The sequence below is a fragment of the Passer montanus genome, unplaced genomic scaffold (genome assembly GCF_014805655.1).
Source record: "Passer montanus isolate IOZ18808 unplaced genomic scaffold, ASM1480565v1 scaffold26, whole genome shotgun sequence".
NCBI classification, from domain to species: domain Eukaryota; kingdom Metazoa; phylum Chordata; class Aves; order Passeriformes; family Passeridae; genus Passer; species Passer montanus.
In genome coordinates, this window is record NW_024367261.1 from 10,503,823 (window position 1) to 10,529,963 (window position 26,141).

Sequence of the window (26,141 nt, forward strand, 5' to 3'; positions counted from 1 at the left end):
AGTGACTGCTCAGCTGCCTTTTAGATGTCAGGGCTCTTACAGTTTAACTCAAACAGTTTAATGGGAAACAATTGAATCTAATCTAATCTAATCTAATCTAATCTAATCTAATCTAATCTAATCTAATCTAAAGTTACTATGTTAAAGGAGTTTGGAGATTAAAAAAAAACAAACATAGAAAATATACAATTTTCTTTGTCCCAGCATCTACACACAGTTCCTACACCATGAATGCTGCAATCTCTTGCAGGGGTGTGTATTGGCTGTATGTCTTTCTACAGTACTGCTGCTTCTTTCTTGGTATGGCAGATGCAGTTGATCATAGTGAGCTGTGAACCCACTACATGGCTGCAACTAAGGTGTGGGGCTACTGAGCAAGAGTGTGCCCAGGGATCCATGACTTTTAGGCATGGGAGAAGCAAAATGATCCTTTCTTGAAAATGCATGCTGTATATTATATTTTAGAGGGTATGGCCCTGTCTTAGTCAGGTAGACCAACATAATAGCAATGGATTCTTTTGAACTACATTACTGACCAGCTACAGTTGATACAATTTAGGTCACAAACTGATATTTGACTCTATTTTGAGCTATTATACAGGCAAGATAAACCAGATTTTTCTCCAGGTATGCTACAGGAATGTTGTTTGTTTGTTTTTTGGTTTTGTTGTTGTTGTTTTTCTTTTTTGGTGTTAAATAATAACATATATCTGCAGAACGCACCACTGAAAAAATTGCAAAAATGGTAGAACTAAACAGTTTTTGTATTGAATTCCTTTATAATGCTAAGGAGAACGTGAACAGGTGCATAAGGCAAGATACAAAAATTTCATGCTTGCCGGTCAGTGTCCAACTACTGGAAGGTATTTAGAGGGAAGAGTTCTCTTTGGGTAGAATATTCTTCTGTGTAATTTATTATGCCTTCTCTTAAGAAGTTTCTCGTGCTATTAAAAAATTCTTATTGTGTGCTGCCTTGGAGATCCTGTTATTTGCATCCCTGAAAAGTAAAGAAACACAAAGGAGCTTGCTGTGTTTTGCTCTCACTTTGGTCAATGGCAAGCCATGGTTTTCAGCAGCTGCAGAGAATTAAGCCTTGGAGCCCCAATTAGAAGCACCCATGGCTTGATGGAGTATGAACTTCAACTTTAGAAGTGAAAATTAAAAAGTCAGAACTGGAAAATAGAATATAAAAAATAAAAACTGGAAGACTAATAAGGGAGTGTCAATGCATATTTGAACCACTAGTAAAAATGCATATGGGAGACCTCATGCCTGCCACTAACGCTGATAGGAAGAGCTTAGAAATGTTTGTGGATTCATATCTATGCTTTCACAGAAACTATAGAAATGATGGGCTGATATTTTAATTTTCTAAATTATTTTATGTGTTCTTGGATTTTGTCCAAAGATACATGGAAAAAAATAATCAGAGAATTATCATCATTATTATAGGTCAGTTCTTGATTTCTCTGGATGACACGTTGTGTACTGTGCATGTGTGGTACGTTTTGTGATTCACTGGAATAGTGATACTAGCTGCAAAAATAATTTCATTGTTTTCAGAGACTTGATTTTACACTATCAAAGTCAATAGAAACGTAATTATTCATTTGAAATAGTGTTGAAATGACTTCATAACTCCTGGAATTTAGCAGTATTTTAAATACGTACTTTCAGATTTTTGTTTTTGCAGTGATGTATTTTCAAAAAATTGTAAATCTATCTTGAATTGTTAATTTCGGCTGGAAATAATGCAAAAAACATCCTAGCTCTAGCTAAATGAAAATATTTCTTTTGATAAGAAAAAATCAGTATTGATTACAAATTAAAGGTTTTGTTAGAGATAATTAAAAAAAAAGTGAAAACCCTACTTCAGAAAATTTTTTAGGTGTCTACAAACATTACAACTTGAAGATGAATTGTACACTATCTCTCCTTTATTATGTTTAAATTAATTTTTTCTTTCTTTTAACCAGTCTTCCTGACTTCATTTCTTTGAGCAAGTGAGAATAAGCTTATTCTGTTGAATCACATCTTCCAAACCAGTCACAGATGGCCTTAGAAAGCAAGAGATAATTCACTGAATGCTGTAAATTCCACTGAAGGATTTAATCTAAGTTACTGCATTTATAAAAGGCCATAAATCCCAATTTACTTATTAAAGTATGTTTCATTCTTTGTGTCAAAAGATAGTGGTTCCAGCCACCACATCACAGATTGCTAATTTGTTTTGTCTTTCTCATCAGATAGCTTAAATGCCACAGGCCCTTTTCCTGGATCTCAAAGGAAGCATCTTAAAAAAAAAAATAAAAAAAAATCACAGGATGTTTATACTGTGCAACTGTTTCTTAATTTTGTAGAAAACTTCTAATTTGGTGATGCTCAGCTTGAATTTAAACCCAGTTTACTCAGTAGCCAGTCCAACCCACTTTCACACCAGGTATAGCCTGTACTGGAAGGGAGGCAGATGTTTAACTTTTTCTTTAATACTATATCTAGACTTAGGTAGATGAATTCCAAATGCTAAATGTTAAAATGTTAAAAATTATAAATCACAAAATTGCCCTGTGCATGGTTATTTCTTTTATGCCATGAATTGTCTACAGGTGTTCTTCCTTTATCCTTTCCCTCTCCTCATTAAAACATATTAACAGCAGTGAAAGTGGACAATTTTATCTCTGGGTCTGTAACAGTAATTTATCTGAGCAGCACTGCATGCTATCCTCCTTCCTGATAGTTGAAATTTCTTTCACATCAGAATCAAGCTAAACATTTTGTCCATTAGGAGTTTACAAACCTTGCTGGATTGTATTTTGCTCCTCAGTCAGGTGAAATACCTAGTCATGCTAGACATTTAGGTGTAATTAAAGTTTCCAGTTCTACTTTGTCATGGGAACACAGTTTTTGAATCTCTTTTAGACAAGTAAAGGCAAACTTTATGAAACGGAAGTTCTATCATTGCATGAGTTTGTAATAGTCTCAGAATACATCAGAGACATTCTTTAATAATGAATTACAAAAATAAACATTAAGGAATGAATTTGGAATTAACCTATCCATCAATTTCCACAAATGTAATAACTACTCATAATGTACAGTCCTGATTAAATATATTTCATACACATAGCCAGAAAAAAAAATAATTGTGTAGGTGCAAATATGAGCTCAAACATTAATCTAAGTTCCAATTGCATCTCAGTCCAAAGCTACTTTATTGTATTTCATCAGCTGTGGTATTTTCCTGTTGTGGTATTTTCCTTTTATTTATTTCTGTGCTTATAGACATATTTCTGTTAATCATATAGCATGCTATCTGTCTGAAGAGTTAGCTAAGCAGTTATTTTAAAACAAATACAGTCTGGTTTTCAGATTTTGCTTGGGCCATACGCAAAAATGGAAAGAGGCTTCTCTAGACCCCATTCATGCAATAACTTTCTTGTTCATGGCCTGCATCCTTAAACTAACAGAGTAGAAGAATTTATTGCTGATAATATTAAAATCTGGCACAGATAATCAGTGGGTTGGAGTTAAAAGGGACTGAGACAGATAAGACAGAGCTGATTCACTGGGAAAATGCAACTTTTAGGGGGAGACAATGTTATAACCAAAATCAGATTGGCTTCCTAGCATTCAAAACTGGTTTTGGTTGCAAAGGGGAGAATTCTACAAAATACGAAATTTTTGCTGGGCATTGTTTTCCAAATGCCTAGTTCTGCAAGGTCTTCACAGGTTCATTTAAAATTTTTAACTTTAACTTCTTGTAGTCATGGCTTATCTGCTAACTTAAGCGTAGGAAAAACAGACTTTGGTTAGTAAGACTAGCTCAGCAACATTCATTTTCAGGGATAAGGAGATAATCCCCTCTCTGTGAGGTGATAAATTAGTTGATAATTCACTGACTGAAAATTCAAGGAATCAAGAATGACTAGTAGGAAGGATTTTTGAGAAGGTAAATGCCACAATTTGTACACATGGAATAATAACTAGTTTATTTTTCTTTGTTTAATTTCCTCTCTCTTCTTTTTTAATGCAAGCCCAAGGGATTTTATAACAGAGAGAGGAAACTTAACAGAAAAACCAGAGTGTTTGTTTCTGTGAAGTGTCATTCATCTCTTCATTACATGACACTGATGACGTAGAAAGCTGGCATGGTTTAATCAGCTTCACTGAATGCAGTTTGTTTTCATGTCTGATTGCTTTTGTATTAATACCATCCCACTTTTTTAGCTGTGTTCCAACATGTTTACAAGTCTTGTCTGCAAACACTCAGGAACATCTGCATTCATACTCATTATTGGAATAGGGAGGCTGTGGTCACTTTTATGTTTTCTGTTCTGATGAGACCATGAAGGTTCTATAGCTTAAGGAAGAACATTGTTGTGGGGCTGCTGTAATGATGGATGGTGCCTGTGTAGATGCAGCCAAGGCAAAAGCTGACAGTTCAGGAGTGAGGCCCTTAAAACACTCTAAAAGGTAACTAGTAAATGTTTGACAAGGACAAATACTTGGATAGGAAGAAAAACAATGGTCCTTCAGTAAAGTAACCTGGTCTAAGATCTCGACATGGTCATTGGAAAGATTCTTCTACTATGGCTTAAGAGTCTGGAATTCACAATGATGGATTTTTGTCCAAGCTAGTTCTTAGCTAAATTGCATTAGCATTGTAACAGCTTCAACACAGCTGATGTTCAAACCAGAGAAACTTGGTGGCTTTTACTAAAATTTTCTTCCTGAAGTGTAACTCGCATTTTCAACACAAGGCTATGTAAGTAAACATATTTATCGGGTCAGTTTCACAAAGTACCAGGGTTCAGGCCATCTGGGACACATCATTACTTAAGATAAACTGAAGGGCAAGCTTACAGAAATCCCAAGACAGTCAATTAAACCACCCTTACTTATTATCAAACATTTCTGCCTATTCCTCCTATTTTATGTTCTATTTTTCTTTGTAGACTTCTCTCTGTTCTTCTCTCTGCTTTTTTATTTTCTTTTATCTGATACCTATTAAATGCACTATAAATATATGTTGCCACATGTATTTGCAGTCTTAATTGTGTTTCTGTCACCTTGAACAGTATGTTTTTTCTGTCTGGTTGTGCCATCTTTCTGTCTCTTTAGATTTGCTTATGGAACTCAGTAATTTTCCCTCCTTCTAATAATTGGCTAGTTTAATAGTTTGAACACACCATACCGTTATGTATTTTGCTGTGATAGCTACCATATACTCTTTGTCTTTATTAACAGATTTTGCAGACTATTGTAACATGCAAATTTTGTGACACCTTTTACAAAAGAAAGCAGCCTACTGCAGAACCTTTCCCCACAAGTACATATTTGAAGGAACCACTAAACCTCAATTCCTTCAGAAAGCCTCTGAATTATGAGAAATCCTTATTAGGGATGTCTTTAAGAAAAGGCTCAAAAGGGCTCTCCCATGATATAAGTTTCATTTTTTTCCTGCTGCAGGCTACATTATCAGAATATTTATATATTTTAAAAGAGTTGTCTTGAAACTAGTTCTTCTTGCAGCATCCTTGTCATATCTTCCAATAAGCCTTTTGATAAACTGATAATTTTTAAAGACAATAATTAGGAGGCTGGATGTATATTTTTAGTTACAGAAATAAACCATAATGTCACACATTTCCAGGACTTCTCCACTGCTTTTCAGCCTTGCACTTACTGCTTTGCACAAAACATCATCTTGCTCTAGACAGATATTGTTAAGAGAAGATAACCCAATGAAAGATATAAATGTCATGGAATATGCTGGATAAAATCTGAAGATTGACTACTTTTTTTTATTCTGTGTCTTGTTTCCCAAAAATTCCATGCACATATTGGGTCTAATCACATTGAAAGTAAAAAGTTTCTGTGGAGTCAAAATTGCCAGCTAACAACAGTTGTTGGTCAAATTCTTTCTCCATTTAATTTCTGACCCACTGTTTTTGTGTTTCCTTGCAGTTTTCCACCTGTCCCACAAAGTCACTCGGGTGGTTCCAGAAAGTGCTCTGCTGATTGTCCTTGGTCTTTTCCTTGGTGGCATTGTATGGGCAGCAGATCATCTTGCCTCCTTCTCCCTGACACCAACTGTATTTTTCTTCTATTTGCTGCCCCCCATTGTTTTGGATGCTGGATATTTTATGCCAAATAGATTGTTCTTCGGAAATCTTGGCTCCATCCTTTTGTATGCTGTCATTGGGACAGTTTGGAATGCTGCCACAACTGGTTTATCTCTCTATGGTGTCTATCTGACAGGAATAATGGGTAAGTTTGATCTGTAAAGACACAATTATGAATGCCACTGTATATCATGTAAGATGGGTGATAAGTTACAATGTAACAACTCTTTCCAGCAGAAAAAAATCCATTTTAATGGGAGCAGATTGTAATATCTTTATCAAATTTAAGAATGACCTTTTCCTTAGGGAACAATCTTCCCTAAGGAAAGTATAAAAACTACTTGAATCCATGTCTTTTATATTGTCCTGCTCTAAATGTGTGTGCACACTCAAGATAAAGTTCAGGATTCTTTCTCTAATGGACATCTGGACAAAAATACACACTAAAGGGCTTGTTTCTTTCTGCTGCGGTAGAAACCTTAAAAGTTACTCTGAAATGAAAGTGTCCTCCTGAAGGTCAACTTTAGTATCATGTGTTATTTTTACTGTTATTTAATAATAAATGTTATTACTGCATTTAATGTTATGAATGCAATTAAGTGTTATTTATAGTAAGTGTTATCCAATATTAAGTGGCTACTGAGTGAGTATATATGCACGACCCATCTACACATCTCTTTTGCATTTTCTGAGTCTGTAACTGAAGATCTAGAAGTTTTACAGAATGAAGTAGCAGATGTCTTACCTAAAAAAAAAAAAAAGAATAAAAGGAAGCCATTTTAATGGGAGCAGTCCAAAGGGGCTTGAAAGGGTGGCTGAAGCACAATTTCCTAGACCACAAATCCAAAAAGTGAGGGTTTCTTATTGCTTGTGCAATAAAAAGGGAAACTTAGAGAAGCTGTGAATGGCCCATTTTTGGCAGCGTTCAAGGCCAGGTTGGATGGGGCTCTGAGCACATGGCCTAGTGAAAGGTGTCCCAGGTAGTGGAAGTGGAGAGTGTAAGAAATCCCTTCCAGCACAAACCACTCTGTGATTCCAAGACACACTTTGTCTTAATTACACTGCCATATAAGGGCACAGGACTGCTAGAAGAGGCACAGAACAGCAGTACTTAATATCTACTTTCATTTAAGACTCCTGTTATGTAATTGCAGATGTTTGTAATATAGACAGCTATGATGAATACATTTTAGATATTTACCTTATTATAACTCTTATTTTAGAAGTAGTAATAGTTTTTTAAGAAGATACAAAGATGGCAGCTCAGATGCAAAAATCTTTGACATTTTTTAGGTAGATAAGAGATTTACTGTGCATTAAGCAATATATTTAATCCACAATATCACATTTATAATTAAAATCAGGTGTTCAGAAAGAAAATATATGACAGGGATATTTCTACTACAGATTGGAAAAAGATTTCTTTATTTAAATATCCAAGATGCTTGGAACAATTTAAAAATATAACCAAAAATATTTTGTAAAAAAACCTGTTATTGGAAATACAATGTATGATAATTACTTTAAAAATACGTTCCTATAAGTCATTAAAGGGAAAGGATTTATTTCCTTACAACATGTGAAATAGAAAAGTTACTGTTAAAAAAAAAATATTTTAGGAAAAAAAAATTATTCTTCTCCTCCCAATCTGTAAACAACTCATGACTAACTGCAAAAGCTGGGTTTGATGGTTATATGTTCAACTTCATCAATATGTGAATCTTTTAGTGACAATGCATTCTAGAACTCTGAGCTTACAGCTACACAGGAAAATCAGCCCCTACCACAGGTCAGAGCTAACCTGTGAAAAAGAGAGAAATACGGGGATGTTAATAAAGGTGAACAATAAAATGACATGTCTGGCAAACTTTAATGTTTAGAAAGAACATTATTTGTGTACTGTGGGGACCTGTCCTTGCCAAGAAGACCTACTAGAGTTCTAATTCCAGCTGTGAAAAAGGCCAGACAAGGCTGTCCCCGATTCAAACTATGTCATTCTCCAGCAAAGCTGAGTAGGAGTCTAAAATATCTACATGACACAGACTTAGTAATCCATGGAATCTATTGTGTTGACTTCCAAGAGGTCAACAAGATCTAACCACCACACTGTGAAAAACCTTGCTGTTGTTACTTGCTGGAGATAGAAGAATGCTGAGTTGCTCAGTTTCTAGAAGAGTTCATAGTACCTTCTCGTTGAAGGTCCATGGCTTAAATTTATTTCTATTCCATTTATTCTACAATTGAAATGAATAATGATAAAAGTAATATCATTAAAATGTAGAAATTTAAATCTACTCCAAACTAAAATGAACTAAAACCAAATTCTAGATTTGCCATTCAGTGGATTTGTAGTACTGTCCATCAATACAGGAATGCATAATCCCAACTGGATTGCATTGATTTCCTACATAAATAAACATAAAAGCAGCTCTTTGTCGGCATTCAATACCCTTGAGATATAATAATTTGCAGAAGGAAAATTGAGAAGGTGGTAATGATGAAGAAATCCTTCTTTAGAACTGAAATAAAAAGATTAGCACATTATTTGTTAACCATTAGTCATATCAGTCTGCTTCCACAGAACAGGAAGAAGTATGTAATTGCTGATTGCAGTCAACTGTTCACTGTCCACTGGAGAGCTAACACTTGCAGTATTGTGGTTGTGACTAGTGCTTAGAACAGTTTTTCCTGTACAATCTAGGTTATAGCTGCAACATGCTGAGTGTGTCTAAAAGTCTTAAACTGGGCCCAGTGAACATATCTTGGTCAGGTGTCACTGATGAGCTGGAAGAAGCCATGGTCATATACCAATTGAAAATAACTGCTATTATTACTCTAAATGAAAGTCTGATTTAGAAATGACAGGCCTCTTGACAGTGTTTTGTAGGAATTATAGACGTGTCCTAATCTCCCCACAAATATTTGCTTACTAGATTTGCAAGTCTTCAAAGAATGTACCAATGATTATAATTAGTAACACATAAAAAAGATAAGCAATCTTAGTGAGCCAATTTATTTTCAAATAAAAATTGAACATTCTATTATACCCTGATATCTGATAGTTATTGTCATTGGGCTTGTTCCTTCCTTAGGCCTGCCTGAGAAGGACAACATTTGATGGAATCATTGCTTAGATTTAGGTTCAAGGCTGTTCTCAGAATTTTTGGCACAGACTTAAGGTCACTGCCTCAACCCCACTTGCATGCTAAAACTGATAGGCTCAGTCCTTGTTCGCAGCCCCATAGGTCCAAGTGTGAACAAGACTATTTATCATCTTGAAAAAATAAAGTAGTTATACATCTGTGCAAGCTATGAATTTCTGTTTTCAGGGCCATACTAAGATGTATGGAAACTGTACATACTGTATGGAAACCTTGTAGATACTCTGATTGGCAGATAGAAGCTGAGTGAATATATACATCTGCAGCTCCACCAGAACATTGGGCATTGTCACATATAACAGAGTGTTGTTTACTCCTGCCTCTGACTGCCCATATATATTTTCTTGAGTAAATAGGCCTATGCCATTGTATATCAAAACTATCTGGAACCTGGTTTCTGTTTCAATTACATTCTAAGCACAAATCATTTTGAATTTGAAAAATTACCTTTCAGAGCTCTTTCTAGAGGGGTGGCCATGATCCTGTGGTTATGGCTACTGACTGTCATTGTCTGACTCATGCTTCAAAACCATTTAATTAGATTAATTTATTCTTTACCTGTAGAAATCATGTCTGATAATTTTGGGCATGGGCCTATGGATTGTGTTTTAATGAATGAATTCTCAATCTACTCCTTCTTTGCTCTTCCTCGTATAATTTTTGGCAACATCACTTCTTAATGAACCTTGCTTCCTCCATCCATTAATGAACACAAAGGGAATTTTACTGCTCAGAAATCTTTTCCCTAGGAAAAAATGACTAGGTTTCCACTTTTGATTTCATGAAGAGGGTGGATTTTGCTAGATATTTAGGAAGCTGAGAAAAGCATTTTTTGTGTTTATGCTGTTTTCTTTTCCTGCTACTTTTAAAATGACAGTGAATTCTTGTCTTGGTCTGTTTGCATAACTGAACAAAATAACTGTAATAACTAAAAGTTAAGATAAAAAAAATACCAGGTTACACTGTCACCAGAGTTTTGTAGCTTCAAAACTTTTGAAATCATTGCCAAAATTCCTTAGGGGCTACAACACAAACATGTTGAGGTACATTTTGGTCCTTCATCTATTTTTATGGTCCACTTGCAGACAATTTAACAGCCTCATGAATCCTAATTTGGGAACAAGTAGCTTAACCACACCTATCAGCAAGTAAGGAGGCCGCAATTGGTGTTCAGTTGTACTGAGTGCAGTTAAATATCACTGTAGCAGTTCTTAGTGACCAAAAGTGAGATTTGACCTGTGACATGAAATATTTTGGAACATTTACTTCAGAAGTGCTGGTATGAACCTCTTAACATCTTGTGAGTTCTCAGTTATCCTGGGATGATTTGGTCAAGTTAGACAAACCATACCACACACAAATAGAAAGCTAGTTTAGATCTGGAACTGTCTTGTCACAAGAACAAACCAGTACTGGTCCTTCTCCCAGAAGTAACTTTGATCCACATAGGCCAATGCTGAATCCAACAAAACTTGTAGGATACAACATGATTCAGTGCAGAACTTTTTCAGCAGTCACTGTAACACGCGTTCTGGTTTATACCTTGGCATCTCTATTTTCCCGTATTTGGCATTATCTGTAATATCCCAGTCTGTTATTGCTATTGATAATACAGAGATTATTCTGCTTATAATTTCTTTGTTTTGTTTTTGAAGGTGAACTGCACTCTGGGCTGCTGGACTTCCTCCTCTTTGGCAGCTTAATTGCTGCTGTGGATCCTGTAGCTGTTCTGGCAGTGTTTGAAGAAGTCCACGTCAATGAAGTTCTATTCATCATTGTTTTTGGAGAATCTCTTTTGAATGATGCTGTAACTGTGGTAAGTAAATTATATATCCCAAAGTCAACCTAACTCAAGGGGATTTCTTCTGAAGTGCATTTTTCCCTTTAAAGAAACACTGTACTCTCTGTGTGTATTTACTCATGGGCTACTGTACTGCAGCTCATGGTGTTTTCTCTCTTGCTTACAAACATTAGATGTTTGAGCTTGAAAGCTTTTTGGAGGTGGTAAGTGACATAAAACACATAGTCCTGAGTTGGACACTTTAAATCAGGTTTCAGGGGTGCATGTTTTATTTGCCTTTGCTGTTTAGGTAAGGCTTTCATGACTTAATGAAATCAGTTCCAGGGATTTTAAGCCTTCCTTTGCTGTTATTTTTAATTCACATACATTTTTCTCCATATTTATGTTATGCTCATAATTTATAGGCATACCTTAGCCAGTGTGAAAGAGAGAGAGAGAGAGAGAGAGAGAGAGAGAGAGAGAGAGAATACTCTTCCAAGTTTTTATGCCCACTCCCTTAGTTTTACTTTGATCACATGTTTATCAAACAGATATATAACAAAGAGTCAATTTGGAATAAAATTGTGTCAAATTTTATAAAGTTTCTGATTTTTTTTTGCAAACTTCTTTTTTTTTTAATTTAGGAAGTCTGTAACAGATATAAAAGAATCCCAGATTTCTACTGATATTTTTATTTTGATTGACACACCTTTTCTTTTCACACAATTTTTTCCCCCTGAATGAAATTGTCAATAATTTTGTAGTGCAGTGCTAGTGGTCCAGGAAGTCCTAAGACAGAAAGATGCTATGCAAACAAGTTGCTGCGCAGCTTCAGTTCACTTTTAGATCATTTCTTATTCCTGCTCCTGCCAGCGACTTAACTTTTTGCAGCCAAGGAAGCAAAGCACTCCAAGGTCAATGGCAACAGCCTAACTGTTCACATGAGTTTGAAAATGATAGTATGGCTTCCAGAGAAACCTAATTGCTCTTGGATATTTGTGTCATTAGTACTTCTGGGGTACTGCCAGAATTAAAATAAACCTCTGATGAACTCAAGTGTCAACATCACTGGCTTTCAGAAGGAAAGGAGATTTTGTTACTGTGAAATGAATACAAACAGTCTACAAATAAAAGAAAGTTTGATTGCTCATTGATGAAAATACAGAAAAGCAAGTATGATCCAGAGCTAGAAAGCATGGCCTATAAGGAAATTTGAAACAGTGGAGTTACTGCCTTGAAAAAGAAAAGGCTGGAAGATGGAAGAAAGTGGAGAGTATAGCATTTTTAGACATAAATATGTAAAAGACTATTATTACAGAAAAAAGTAACCTGTATACCATGACTGCATGAATACTATAAGAATTATCAAGTTTAACTGCAACAAGGAAAACTGAGAAAGCCACAGTAAAGTCCTCATTCACCACTGGAGGAGTTAAGAGCAGATTAAATTGGCATGTCTCAAAAATTATACTCATAAAAACCTCCTTAGGCACTGGTATAGATAAGGTGAATTCATTACTTTCAGCTCAATCACTGTTACTCAATTATTTAAGAAGTTTTAGCACAATTATTATATCCTCTCTTATGTTCAACTTATATATATACAACATATTTCAATTCAGTATCTTATTATTAGCATTTTATTATTGTCTTATCAAGTATCTTATTTATCTTATGCATGTGAATAAATTAATCTTTCAAATATTTGGATTTTACAGCAAGAAATGCTTTAGAAAAACATCTATATGTAACAATGCTTCTTATACATAGAGAGAAATGTATTGCTGTGAGGTGTTTTTTTTTCTTTTTTTTAAATTTTTGTTTCTTCTTGGCCCAGTGCATTTCTTTTATTTTGAGAAAATATAAAATTCATCCTCCAGACAGAATTTCCCTCAGTCAAACACAATTTCAGACTTCATAATGTTGAGGCCCCTAAGGAGTTTATTTTAATAGGCTCAGTTCAGGAGCAATTATTAAATTAGTCTACTTTTCTTTCCAGGTGCTGTACAATGTGTTTGACTCTTTTGTTGCGATAGGTGCAACGAATGTGACGGGGATTGAATGTCTCAAAGGCATAGGTGCGTAGAAGTGAATTCTGTATCACACAATTGGTGTATATATACAGTGTATTAAACAAAATATTTTTATTATGTTACTGGCAATATTTTTCAGCTCTTTCCATTATTACCCATATTCACACATTTGTATGGCATAGGCAAATGTCTTAAGAAAATAAATAAATAAATATTTCTGAATATTTGGGAAACACAATCAGATCTCTTTTCTTTTGAGGAGACTCAATGGATGTGGAGTTCATTTGTTGAGAACACCAAACCTGACAGCTAAATATCTTTTATTTGTAAAGAAAAAAAATTAGTATATTTTTATTTAATAAAAATAGCATTTCCTTAATTTCAGCCAGTGCTATCCCTGCATTCCAGGAAAGTCAAGATTGCATACAAGTATTGGCACTCCTTATCACTGATCACCATCAAGCAATGTTTGCTACTAACTATCAAGAAATTTTGCCTGAAAATTTAGTCACTATTTCCCATTCCAAGTGTTGCATGAAACGAAATTATCTTATGAATAAATGTTTCAATAGTGACGTTGTCATATTCTATAATATGCTTTTTAAAAAACCATTTGTTTACAGAACATGGGAAAAAATAGTACAAAGAAATGTAGTGCGTTTGAATAAAAGTAAAGTGGTGAGGCTTAACAGAAGCAGCCTTGTTTCTCTACAGAATGCTATATCCACATACCAAGTGCTCAAAAGCCTGGAGCCTAGAAATGAATTTGACATGTTCTCCAATTTTTTCTGTGATTTACTGGTCATTTGCTGTCCTCTCTCTGGAAGAGAAATAGTTCAAACCATTATATTTCTATGGTTCAAGTTGTGTTAGGTGTTTTGTTTTTCAGTGTCATTCTTTGTGGTGAGCCTTGGTGGGACACTGGTTGGCATTTTCTTTGCGTTCCTGCTCTCATTGGTCAGTCGTTTCACCAAGCACGTGAGGATCATTGAACCTGGATTTGTGTTTATCATTTCCTACCTGTCCTACCTCACAGCAGAGATGCTTTCTCTTTCTGCCATCTTAGCGTAAGTCTCTTTTTATTACTTCCTACAAAGGGGATGAGAAGGGAATATGGTTTTTAAAAACATTGAAAGGAAAACCTAAATTATATGGGACAACTATAGAATATGACACTCATTAAGTTTATGCTGGATAATACTATGTTCACACTATGTTAGATTATAGTTTGCCAATCCTGTCATTCAGCCTTGAAAAGGAATGCAAGTTTTCCAGTATCTGCTGAGCAACATGAGAACTCCTTTGCAAAATACAGACATGACTCTTTCGTCTCTGTTATTAACAGCACTTCAAACTTAACAGTTGTCCACTTGTGCTGGCATCTTTCCCTATAACTTGAAACTAAAGCAATATTTTTCTAAGGCACTGTGTAAATGTCACTATTCTCTGTCTTCTCTCTCTCTCTTGACTGGCCATTAAGGTTTGCCTAAATGTTGCCTGTTTTGGCTTGAGTACTTCTGTGGTCTTTCTTCTCTTAGTCTCCATTGATTCCCAGCATACCTTTCTTCTCAGTTTTGCTTGTCATGTTTGTAGATGATATAGTAAGTGTATTCCAGTTCTGAAAATCTTTCTGCAAAAGATCATTAATTTAAGATTATGTCTAATGTAAACAAGATTAAAAAATTCGCATTGAAAGCAGTATGGTAATCTGAAGAGAATGACATTCTGTTATGTTCTAATGAAATGCTGTCTTCAGGCCACTTGAGGTCACATCAGCATTTATGTTTGAGATATGGTTTTTACCAAGGGTAGACTCCACAAGTGCTCATGAATGTATCTTTTCTTAGGAATTTATAGTGGGTTTTTATCACTATGTGACAGACAGATGGAAATAATATTAAATGTTGCAACACATATTTTCTGAACAATTGTTTCTTTTTCTAGGATAACCTTCTGTGGCATTTGCTGTCAGAAATATGTTAAGGCTAACATATCTGAACAGTCTTCTACAACGGTAAAATATACTATGAAAATGCTAGCCAGTGGAGCAGAAACTATTATCTTCATGTTCCTGGGTATTTCAGCTGTGGATCCAAAAATCTGGACTTGGAATACGGCTTTTATTCTGTTGACTCTAGTCTTCATCTCAGTATATAGAGTTATTGGTAAGAGAGTGACCTTCCTATTCTCCCATTGCACTGCTGATGCAATCACATATTTTTTAGCCCTCTCTTCAAAAAATATTTGGAGTTGTAGGTTTGCTCCTTTTAAAACATTCAATTTATTTCAGTTGAATTTATTGTTTGATTTGGGTTAGAGTAGCAGAGTAAGCTCTACAGAAAGTTCTGTCATATGCTGAAAATGTAGCAGGATGTAGTTTCTGATGATGTGTGAGGATGTGAGTAGCCCAGCAGTTAACACGAATCATTCAGTGGCTAACCTTTGTTGACCCAGCAAATGGTATTGGCAAAATGTCCCAGTAAAATGAACTTTGTTCTTTAATTTGCAGCCTAACAAAAGATATGACTCTTGTCAGCTGCATCTTTCCTTCAGCTCTTTCAATTTGGCACTACAGAGATTGTCTTAAGCTAATGTTATGGTTGACTTCAGGTTTTAGGCACACAATGATATCAGACCATACATAATTACATTGCAGGTTCTCTGGCTTAAGAAAGAATTCTCAGGTACTGATGAAAAACTGAGTAAATAAGGCTGTGGCAGGTATGGATTACCTACTGTCAATTTACTGGGTTTATATAAGTTTGCAAACATTTCAAAATACCAATGATGATTTGCCCAGCTATGTAGTTCTGCTGTAGTTTTGCTAAAATTGCAAAAAAGTTGTAGAATGAAGTACTTGTGGAGAGTAACACACATGGCAATTTGGTGTATGTACTTACACCTGGGAATAAATTAAACCAGCTTATTTGCCTGTTTGTCTTGACATAAATTCAAATGACAGGTCACGCATCTATCTAGCTGGCAGTTTTCCTAGATTCTATGTTCTTATTCTGTCTAGAAGCTCCTGAGCTGAATGAAGTGCCCAGCTCCTTGCCCTCCTTTTCTAAATATTCTGCAAGCATTGTTCATTTAGCTGCCTCTCAGTAACTGCAAATGTGCCTGAGGTGTTTTTAAAGTTTTCCTGTCTAGTCTTTGACACTTTTTGTATCCCTCAAATGAGTGGTTAATAATCCTGTAGTAGATGTCATGATAAGTAAATAGTAAATATTCAGCAATAACAATAAGCACCCACTAAAGTAATTGATCTTGGACATTGACAAATTACTAAATACAGGATGATATTGGGCCTTACGTAATTGCAGTTCTCATTCCCTGGAGGAGTCAGATTAGTAGCATTTCCAAGGTCCCCTCCCCTGGAGGCCCTCCTTACAGTGACAAGATACTTCTCTTGGCACAAGTTCAAAGTTCTTTAAAAAGAGAAGAAACTGTTTTGCACTGGTTAACAGCCCTGGCCTGCAGCAGTGGGAAACACATGCCATGCCAGTCACAGGAGTGGTGAAGCTGTTTTCCCTCTGTATGGTGGGATTTCTGGGATACATTGAGATAGCTAGAGCCTTAGGTCTCCTGCAGCAGGCAGCATCTCACCTGTAGGTCTGGAGACAGTGTTAGCATAACTAAACAACCCTTCATAAGACAATGACTTAAATGTATTTTTCAGTGATTTGCGAATGGTATGACACTTACTCTCTAAATTAGTGTTGTTTTAACCTGTTTCTGTTAACTGACCCTATGCATATCACTGGTTACAGTGCTAGAAAACCTATTCTTTCTTAAAGAATTTCCGAGGTCAGCACATGGCAGAACCTTCCCTGGAGTGCCTGTGCCAGAGAGCATCACTCTCAGAAGAGCTGCTGGCTCACAGGAGCAGCTTCACCTAATTCCTTTGGTTTGATGTAATGAGAAGGCACCAAGTGGGCAACACAGTGATAACAGGGAGAAGTAGATGGTGAAGGTTGTTATAAAGGCAGTCTGGTGGCACCATTTCTGTTACTCACAGCTGGGATACTGATGTTCCATAAGGGTATTTCTAGACATGCTGACATTTGTTTGTTACAGGTGTCATTATACAGACGTGGATTCTTAATCGCTACAGAACTGTCCAGCTGGAGATAATAGACCAAGTGGTGATGTCCTACGGTGGATTACGAGGAGCAGTTGCTTTTGCTCTTGTTGCACTTCTGGATGGGGATAAAGTGAAAGACAGAAACCTGTTTGTCAGCACAACTATCATTGTTGTGTTTTTTACTGTTATATTCCAGGTAATTTAACTTCTCAAGCACACTTCTTGCAAGGAGAAGGAGTCACCCAAATGTACTGAATGCTTAAAGCAGTTCTCAACTGAAGGTTGCATATTGTTTCACTGAACTGAAAACATAATTGAATTTGTAATTTTAGTAACAAAGATCCTATTTTATGTTTTCATGTGGGACCACATGGGGCAAAACACAATTTCCTCTGTGCTAAAAATTGTTCAGTCTTAGCTGCTTGGTATTAATAGTGCCAAGTTAATATCTGATTAAACACCCTTCACCTCATGTGAATAACTATAGGGAACAGTGCTTTTTAATGGGCAGATACAGTCATTAAGCTGATCTACCTGAGCCTCAGTCCTTGTTTTAAAATATAGCAGCAAGCAGTGGGACAAGAAAGTATTTAACATCCAAACAAAATAGCACTTTCTGGATGAAAAAAAAGTAATATAAATGAAAATATGTCAGTAGATAGCAGCTTCCAATATTTTCTGAAGTGTATTACAGGAAGTTCAGTTGTGTTTACAAACTCCTTATTTGTGGAGAAAATACCACATTCAGTAGCATAGGAAACACTTCTACTCTTCCACTACCATATTTTTCCTATAGATTATATATTTTTCCATTGTCTTTTCAAACCTTTGTAATAGGAACTGAGGGTACTGTATTATTTTATCTTCCAGAAGGAATAGAAATCAACTGAGAAAGTATGAGAACCACCAAATAAAACACAAATGTGCTTTATTTCTGTTTAACCAGCTGGAGGAAAGTCTAAGAGGACTTCCAAGTATTTATTGTCATGTTTCAATTCTTAGGGACTGACTATCAAACCTTTGGTACAGTGGCTGAAAGTGAAGAAAACTGAACACAGAGACCCAAAACTGAATGAGAAACTTCATGGCAGAGTAAGACATTTTAAAAAAACCTCATTGTATCTTTTGCATTTTTACAGAGCACCTTAAGACAAAACAAAATTGTTAGTGAAAATGTCTTTTTTTGTGAGGGAGTGGGCTATCAAATTTCAAGAGCAAAATCCTTCAAACATTTCAGAAGTCATTTGTACATTGCTGTTTCTCTTTGGTTGGAGTCCTGTGAGAGGATATTCCTGTGAAAGTTCTGGTTTTCACTTGAGAATTCAATGGGGCTGGGAGTACTGGGGAAACAGCACAGATGGAATATGCTTCTTTGTCTTCATCTAAAAGAGGAGAATGATTGATAATTGCTAGGGCAAAGCATGTCCAAAAATTTTTATTTTTCCTTCTCAAAAACTTAATTTTTGGAAAAGGTATAAAAGCAGGCTTTGTAGCTTCGATATTACATAGAAAAAAAAACAACCCCATATATATACACGTAGAAAAATACTCAGCTGCCCAGTACAGAATAATTATATACTGAGATTTCAGACTAATGACAACAGTTTTAATTCAGTGTGAATGTTGTGTCCCAGGATTTCTTTACCCTTTTAGAATATTTTGAAACACAAATTCTTCTAATTGTCTTTCACACCACATTATAAAATTTTCATGAAGTAAAAGAAAACATAACTTTTCAATATAAATATAGGTTAAAGGATGGAAGACTATAAAACATCACAGAATCATCAAGGTTGGAAGAGAGAACATCCTGTCCAACCATCAACATATCACCACCATAGTCACCCCTAAATCATATCCCCCAGGCAGCTCTTGAACACTTCCAGAGACAGTGACTCCACCATCTCCCTGGGCAACTTATTCCAGTGCTTGCCACTGTTTCAGGGAAAACTTTTTTTTCTGAAATCTAATCTGAACTTCCCTTGGCACAACTGAGGACCATTTCCTCTTGTCCTTTCACTTGAGACATGGCAGAAGAGGCAAACACCCACCTGCCTACTACATCCTTCCAGGTAGTTATAGAGAATGAGCCTCCTTTTCTCCAGGTTTAACAAGCTCAGCTCCCCCAGCTGCTTCCCACAGGACTTGTGTTCCAGACCTTTCCCCAGCTTTGTTGCCCTTCTCTGGACACGCTTCCGCACCTCAATGTCCTTTCTGAAGTGAGGGGCCCAGAACTGGACACAGGACTAGAGATACAGTGCCAAATGTCAGCCCTGCTAATCCAAACCTAGCACCTGTATATTCTGCAGTAATCATTCCAATGCTCAGGGTGAAATGTTAAAAACCATACATAGAAAAAGGACAAATTGTACCTGCAGCTGCCTTGCTTGAATCAAGAGTTATAAGCCTCCAGATTTCTATCAGCCAGGTACTATACTCTCTGAAATTTTGCCCTAGATATTAAAAGAATGGTGTTTACTTCTACTCTGAGGGGAGTATGAACTCCTGAAACATCTAAAAAGAATCACCGTGGAAACTGCTCAACTGAAATAATCACCTACATTAATAGTGGCAGATGTACTTAATGGAGATGGTAATATGAGTCCATAATAGTTTTAAAATTGAATGTTAAAATGGGGGTTTAAGTACCTTCTTGTGCAGACCCTTATAATTCAAGAATACTTACTGAATTTATGAAGAACTGGTTAGAACGTTCAGGACCTTTGAGGAAAAGCTTATAGTAGTTAATACTTCTGTAAATGGGGAAAAAAATTTATAACAGCCATAAAATTATTCTGCATAGATACCTGGTACAACTTGAAATAAATTGAGCTATTTGCTAATTATGATTTTTATTTCTGCAAAGATATTAATTCCACTCATTTTTCTAGGCCTTTGATCACATTCTCTCTGCTATAGAAGACATTTCTGGACAAATAGGTCATCATTATCTGAGAGACAAGTAAGTAGTAAGCAATTTAGAATCTTGAAATACTGCTAGGAAATATTATCTCTACATTATAACTTTTCAAGCCTGTGAGCTTAGCGAAAGCAAGAATACTAAATGTAGTTAAAGAGGTTGCATACTGAACATACTGGAAATACAGCAAACGTCAAAACAGTGTATTTTTGTCCCCTTACAATTAGAATATTTCCTTTCTCTTCCATAGTTCAGGTTATGCCTTTGAAGGTGCCTCAGTTCACATACAGGGGTCATTCTCTCAAGATTAGAGAACTGACCATTTGTAGAAGTTTTCACCTAGAATGTTAATGTTGATTTTCCTTTGTACTACTACATTTCATGAACACTGTTTATGTGTGGAGGCACTAAAAAACCTCAGCTACAACTATGCTAGCTGTTTATCCTATCTCTATAAGGAAGTGTTCAACACCTGTGAAAGTTATGGCAGAGGATGTTCTGAAATTGCTCTGACAGTTTCAGCCTATTAGTCTGAAACCAGTACTGAACCATCTCCTCTGTTTATAGTTGATTCATCTAGAGAGAAGCAGAATTACTCAGCTGAAAGACAAACCATTTCCTTCAAAGTACATGTGAAGATTTACCATTGTGATGGACACACTTCCATACCTAGATGAATAAATGTGGAAAAAAGGACATTAAATCTGGACATCCTTAAGAGTGTTATTTCAAGTTAGGCCATTCTCTCCCTGGCGTCAGGTCATTTCACAGGTTCAAACAGTCACACTTTTGACCTGCTAACCTCTTGCTGGCTCAACATGCCAATTCCAATCCAAAAGCCATGTGGTTGTGTTAGATTTCTGCAGACCACATCCCTAGTTCTTTCTGAGAAGCTGAGTCTGTTAGATTAGGTTTAACATTATCATGCAAAACAATACAATTCTTAGGCTGAAGCTAGCTTGTACTGGAACTCAAGCAGGATTTCTCACCGCCATCCAGTTATAGAGACAATCTCCTTCCTTTCTTTTTGCTCTTCATTTATTTATTTAATAAAAAAATTTCCTGAGGCACTACAGACAGGACATCTTCTTTATTTTGGTCTAAGTTTGTAGTTTACTTTTTGGGAATAAATTTCAGTAGACTGTATATAATATAGGCAAATACGTCTCCAGTTTTGATATATTGCCTCAAAGATAGAACTCTATTTTTAAAGTGGTAGATTAGCATGTGACCTCTTGCATGCCAGAATGTAATTCCCTTAAGAACAGAAGGAATAGCTTAATGTAGATTCATGGCTGAGTATGTGGTTTGATGATGAATGTATTTTGAATGAGACCATGAGCCTGCCTTTTGGACTCTATGTACATGAAAGTGCTGCTTCCACAAAGAAATGGCAACCCCCAGCATCCTCACTGATGGGTACAGGTGTGACAACCTGAATTAGAGCCTTCTGGTCAGATGTTCTGGCCAGAGAAGAGGAATAGTTATCAGTTATGTGAATAATATTTAACACAAAAAGGTTTAAGCAGTCTGAATCAAAAGCTGTAAACTCAAAATGGCCACCGGGCGAGATGGATAGAGTAATTCTGGGCAGTAGTCTCCAAAGGTGTCTTATGCCCTTTTGATGAAGTGTTGAGGAAGTTACAAGAAAGTACAACAGCCTTTAATCTTTTGGACCCTAAACATGACAGGGCAGATATTCTACTATCAGATGATCTTAGGAGTGTGAATAATTGAAAAAATACATGGCTACTATCCCCAGAGCAGAGCACATCAGTAGCATGAATAATGCCCTCTGATAGAGCTTGAAGGGCACTGTCATTCTGAATTGATTTTCTGGTCTGGCTATCCTACAATAAACCTGGGGAAAAGCAGATTACTTTGTCAACAAGGGAAGAAAATTAAACATAATCAGAAGTGGAAAAATAAAGTAGCATAAAATCCCAAAGTATAAAATGTGTTACTGACTCTGAAATGGGATACTGTAATCATAGCACTCTTGTAGTAGTGTTGGGTAAGTGAACTGATTAAATGCTTTGTGACAGCTGCATAAGTCTGTAGCAGGCTTTTCCTTGACTTTCTTTACATGCTAATTGAAAAGCTGCAAGACACAAATCCCTCACATTGCACTGTTCACCCTCTTTTTCAAAGTGTTTAGCTAAAAAAATATCATTTATACTAAATTAAAAATGTTTTGAAACTAAAATTGCTTGTTGCCATTAACACAGTTTGTTTAAATTATCAGGTGGTCCAATTTTGATAGGAAGTACCTCAGAAAAATACTGATGAGAAGGTCTGCTCAAAAATCAAGGGACCAAATCCTTAATGTTTTCCATGAGCTCAACTTGAAGGATGCAATTAGCTATGTGGCTGAGGTACTTATGAACACTTGTTGACATATTCTAGTGTCATTTGGAATTTTTTTTAAATTTGTACTATAACCTAAAGTTGATCTATTGCAGGAGATGCCTAAAGGAAAATTATTTCCATCTCAGCTGTACTTTTATTTATTTTTTTAATGTGTTTTGAGTGTCAATATTGCTGGTTTGAGAAGCTGTAGTTCTCGATATTGTGCCTGATTGCCAAATGCTAGTATATTGTACTTACGTCAGCGTACGTTTCTATTGCATTTTACTGAATAACTTTGTTTCTACATTCATTACATGAAAAAATACCGTAATTCTGGAAGGGTGTTGTCTTTCTAAGTGTGTCAACAGTGTCTGGCTCCTGCAGGATAGTGGGTCTACGTGATGACAAATCTGATTTGAAGAAGCTCACTTCCAAATGATGTGCATATGTGGCTGAAGTGTGGGACTACTAATCTCAATCTGCCAGATCACTGTAATATGCACAAAAGAAAAAAAAAAAAAGTGTAACTTCAATTCCATGGAATCATAGCCCCCATGATTCAGTAATTAGGGTAAAATATACTACAAATATCAATTGCAATCAAAGAATTGTCAAGTTAGGGAAACTTAGGACTTGCAACAGGAGAAGTTTTTAAAGGAGATTTGAAGAAAGTTTCTGATGTGTTCTGCAGGAGTAGTGCAGCAATGTTGCTCGATTGTGTAAGAGTTCCTAATATTCTTCAGTATGAAACTAGTCACCTCAGTTCAAAGAGCAATGAATGTGCAGTATTGATACAGTGTAAAGGATAGTTTTAAATTGAATATTTTTAAAAGTGGTTTTTGAAATTGTAATCTATCCATGCCCATAATCTCCAATTGAATTAATTTTCCAGTTAGGTGATATATCAGTTAATTTCTTTAATTTAAATAAAAACAATTGCTATCAGTGATACTACTACAACTGCTAAGCTATTTTTTTAATGAGCTACAGCCAGGCAGTCTCCTTCAAATGAAACATATAATTTTGGTGATTGAATTCAGAAAACAAGATGAAATTCAGAAATTATGTCAGTATGGAAGATGGAGAATAGTTCAACAAGACAAGCAAATTCTTCCTTTTGAGATTTTGCAAATTATCCATTTCGTTTTTAGACCAGCTGAGCTCAAGGACTAATTTTCTTTCTTGTGATTCTGGGTCACACCTCAGAGGAAGAAAGCTGGATAATGACTTTGAGGTGGATGATCATGAAACTCATGTTCAGATTCATTGCTGAATCTGTTCAGTAGATTCATTACAGTGTGTCTTATCTTTCTTTAACAGATGCAAAGGACTTTATAGATCACTAATACATGCAGATTTAGAGTCAGAATTTTTATCCAATAATGTCTCTGATCCCCTATAGTAAAGACAGATTTCTAAAAGTTAGATTAATAATTTTTTAGGAGATGAAACACAAGGGAACGGCTTTTTGTTACCTTAGTCCAAATCCTATTTGTGTACATTGTTTCTTGCAGATAAATTCTGTTGGGCAAATGTCTACTGATCTGATAATAATAGAAAAATAAATTGAAAGTTCTCCAAGTTCTACAGAAATTTTGCAATATATTTTCTTCCAGCAGAAATTAATTATGAGTTGTGAATCCTAAAGTCATTTTACCTTTCTCAATTTAATATTTTCTTCAACGATACATTGTTTTAACAACTTAAAAGTTGTTAAAGCAATGTATCAAAAGAATGCATTAAAAGAAAACTTCACTTTGCAAATATATTTTTGAACTAAATATCTATGAATTACAAGCTGACATTGAAATTGAAGCTATTTCTTCCAGGACAAGTAAAGACCTGCCTCCCCCAGCTACTCACTCTCTTCTTACTTGCAAGAAACTGAGTTTAAAAATTATTTTATATCTTTTTCTTTGTTCAACTCTGCTGCTGTGGTGCATCTATATAGTAAATAAGAATTAAGAAAGTTCAGTCTCTGTCTAAGAAAATTCCTTACAGTTGAGAGGGGAGAACCTAAGCCAAGAAAAATGAAAATAACCCAGAGCAGCTGAAGGGAAGTGACTTAAAATACTCATGGTTCATAACTTGTTCTGACTAACACACCTTCACTGATGATATGGTATGATGAACATGATGCATTGATGAATGAAACATTAAACCTTATTTGAAATAAAGTCAGATTTTGAATAAAGTCAGATTCACTTAAGAAAATAGATGGGATTATGTTCTCCCAGAATTCAATTTTATTAACCTCAACTTTTCTGCCTGCAGAGGCCACAGTGTATTTCTTAATGTCATTGGTAACCCACATACTGTGATAGGGTTACCACATCAAAAGAAAACATATTTTTGGTTTGCTCCATGAATATGAAAATGTAAAGGGAACACAGTACAGTTAAAGTTGGAGAAATGTAGATAAAATATCTGTTCTGCAAGGGAGGTGATTTTTGTTGGTTATTACTGCTTAAAATCTAGAGATCTGCTGTGTGATTTCACTCCACTGTGATTCAAAACCATAGATGTTTTTGAATCACAGTGGAGTGAAATCACAGCCTGTGTGTGATTTCAGCCTGTGTAACCACAATGTCATCCAACAGATAGCTTTTAGCTAAGCAAGAGATTACTTAAGGTGTAGGGAAAAGTATGAAAATATGCAAAGAGCTTTTATAGCAGTTCATTTCTGTGACACCAGTTTTAAAACTGAAAGAAAATCTCATCTCTTCAATATCTCATCTTGTCATGCCATAGCCTCTTTTTAATAGTCTTGTAGATTTCTATTACCACTTAATATTTGCTGCTTCCAGTCTGGTAGAGAACAAAAAACTTAATGTTGTGTCTTTGAAAATGCTGCTGATAATGTTGAAACATATTGATGTGTTGAAACATAAACATCCTTATGTATGTTCCTATGCTCTTGGCTTCCAGCATTGTACAAAGTAAAATTGCAAATCTATTGAGGCACAGGAAATCATTCACCTCTTCAAAATCAATTTCTAAGAGTGGAGTAGATTTTCTCTTTGCTTTGTTTGTTGGGATAATGTCACTCAAAGTAAAGAAACCATTAAACTTAAAAATTGTTTTTATTTGTTACCTAGATACAACTCCTCCCATGCTTCTTCTGCCATTTGCATAAATACAGTCTCACAAATTATCTGTATTCTGATATGCATTTTGTCCAAGGTTTTTACAGCTGTAATACGTCTTGTTTCTTTCCATGACCAGGGAGAACGTAGAGGTTCGCTGGCATTTATACGTTCTCCAAGTACAGACAACATGGTAAATGTGGATTTCAGCACTCCACTCCCAAGCACTGTGGAAAGCTCTGTCTCTTATTTATTGTAAGTAATGTGGACAGACAGGGTGGTGTATGAGAGGATATTGAAACACTGCTAAAAAATTTGAAAAATGCAAATTACAGGGGCATCAGTCACTACTTTTTTGATCTTTAATTAATATTTTCTTCCACAGAAAATGTGTATATATGGATTTGTAACGTCATATTTTACACACAGTTTTTTTCAGTAAAGGTTGGTAAGATGAAGCAGACATCCACACTAGAGTTGTTTCATTTGTCTTTGGTTCACCAACTGTTATATACAGGCCTAGATGTTATTTCTGTGTTTGCTCCAGAAGAATAAGGAGAGAAGGAAGGAAAAAAATTGCCCCTTCCTTAACTTTTTGATGAA

At 35.6% G+C, this 26,141-nt stretch overlaps 1 protein-coding gene across 2 annotated transcripts in view; it reads left to right on the plus strand.

Annotated features, from left to right (window-relative positions):
- SLC9A3 (solute carrier family 9 member A3) overlaps positions 1-26,141 on the plus strand; it is a 57,036-nt gene that overhangs the window by 19,657 nt on the left and 11,238 nt on the right. For both annotated transcript variants that reach the window (XM_039712250.1, XM_039712249.1), the window contains exons 2-11: positions 5,968-6,270; positions 10,942-11,102; positions 13,066-13,144; positions 13,989-14,166; positions 15,044-15,264; positions 17,177-17,379; positions 18,186-18,275; positions 20,075-20,145; positions 22,349-22,478; positions 25,678-25,793. In XM_039712250.1, coding sequence (XP_039568184.1) covers positions 5,968-6,270; positions 10,942-11,102; positions 13,066-13,144; positions 13,989-14,166; positions 15,044-15,264; positions 17,177-17,379; positions 18,186-18,275; positions 20,075-20,145; positions 22,349-22,478; positions 25,678-25,793 — 1,552 coding nt within the window. The remainder of the gene's footprint in view (positions 1-5,967; positions 6,271-10,941; positions 11,103-13,065; positions 13,145-13,988; positions 14,167-15,043; positions 15,265-17,176; positions 17,380-18,185; positions 18,276-20,074; positions 20,146-22,348; positions 22,479-25,677; positions 25,794-26,141) is intronic.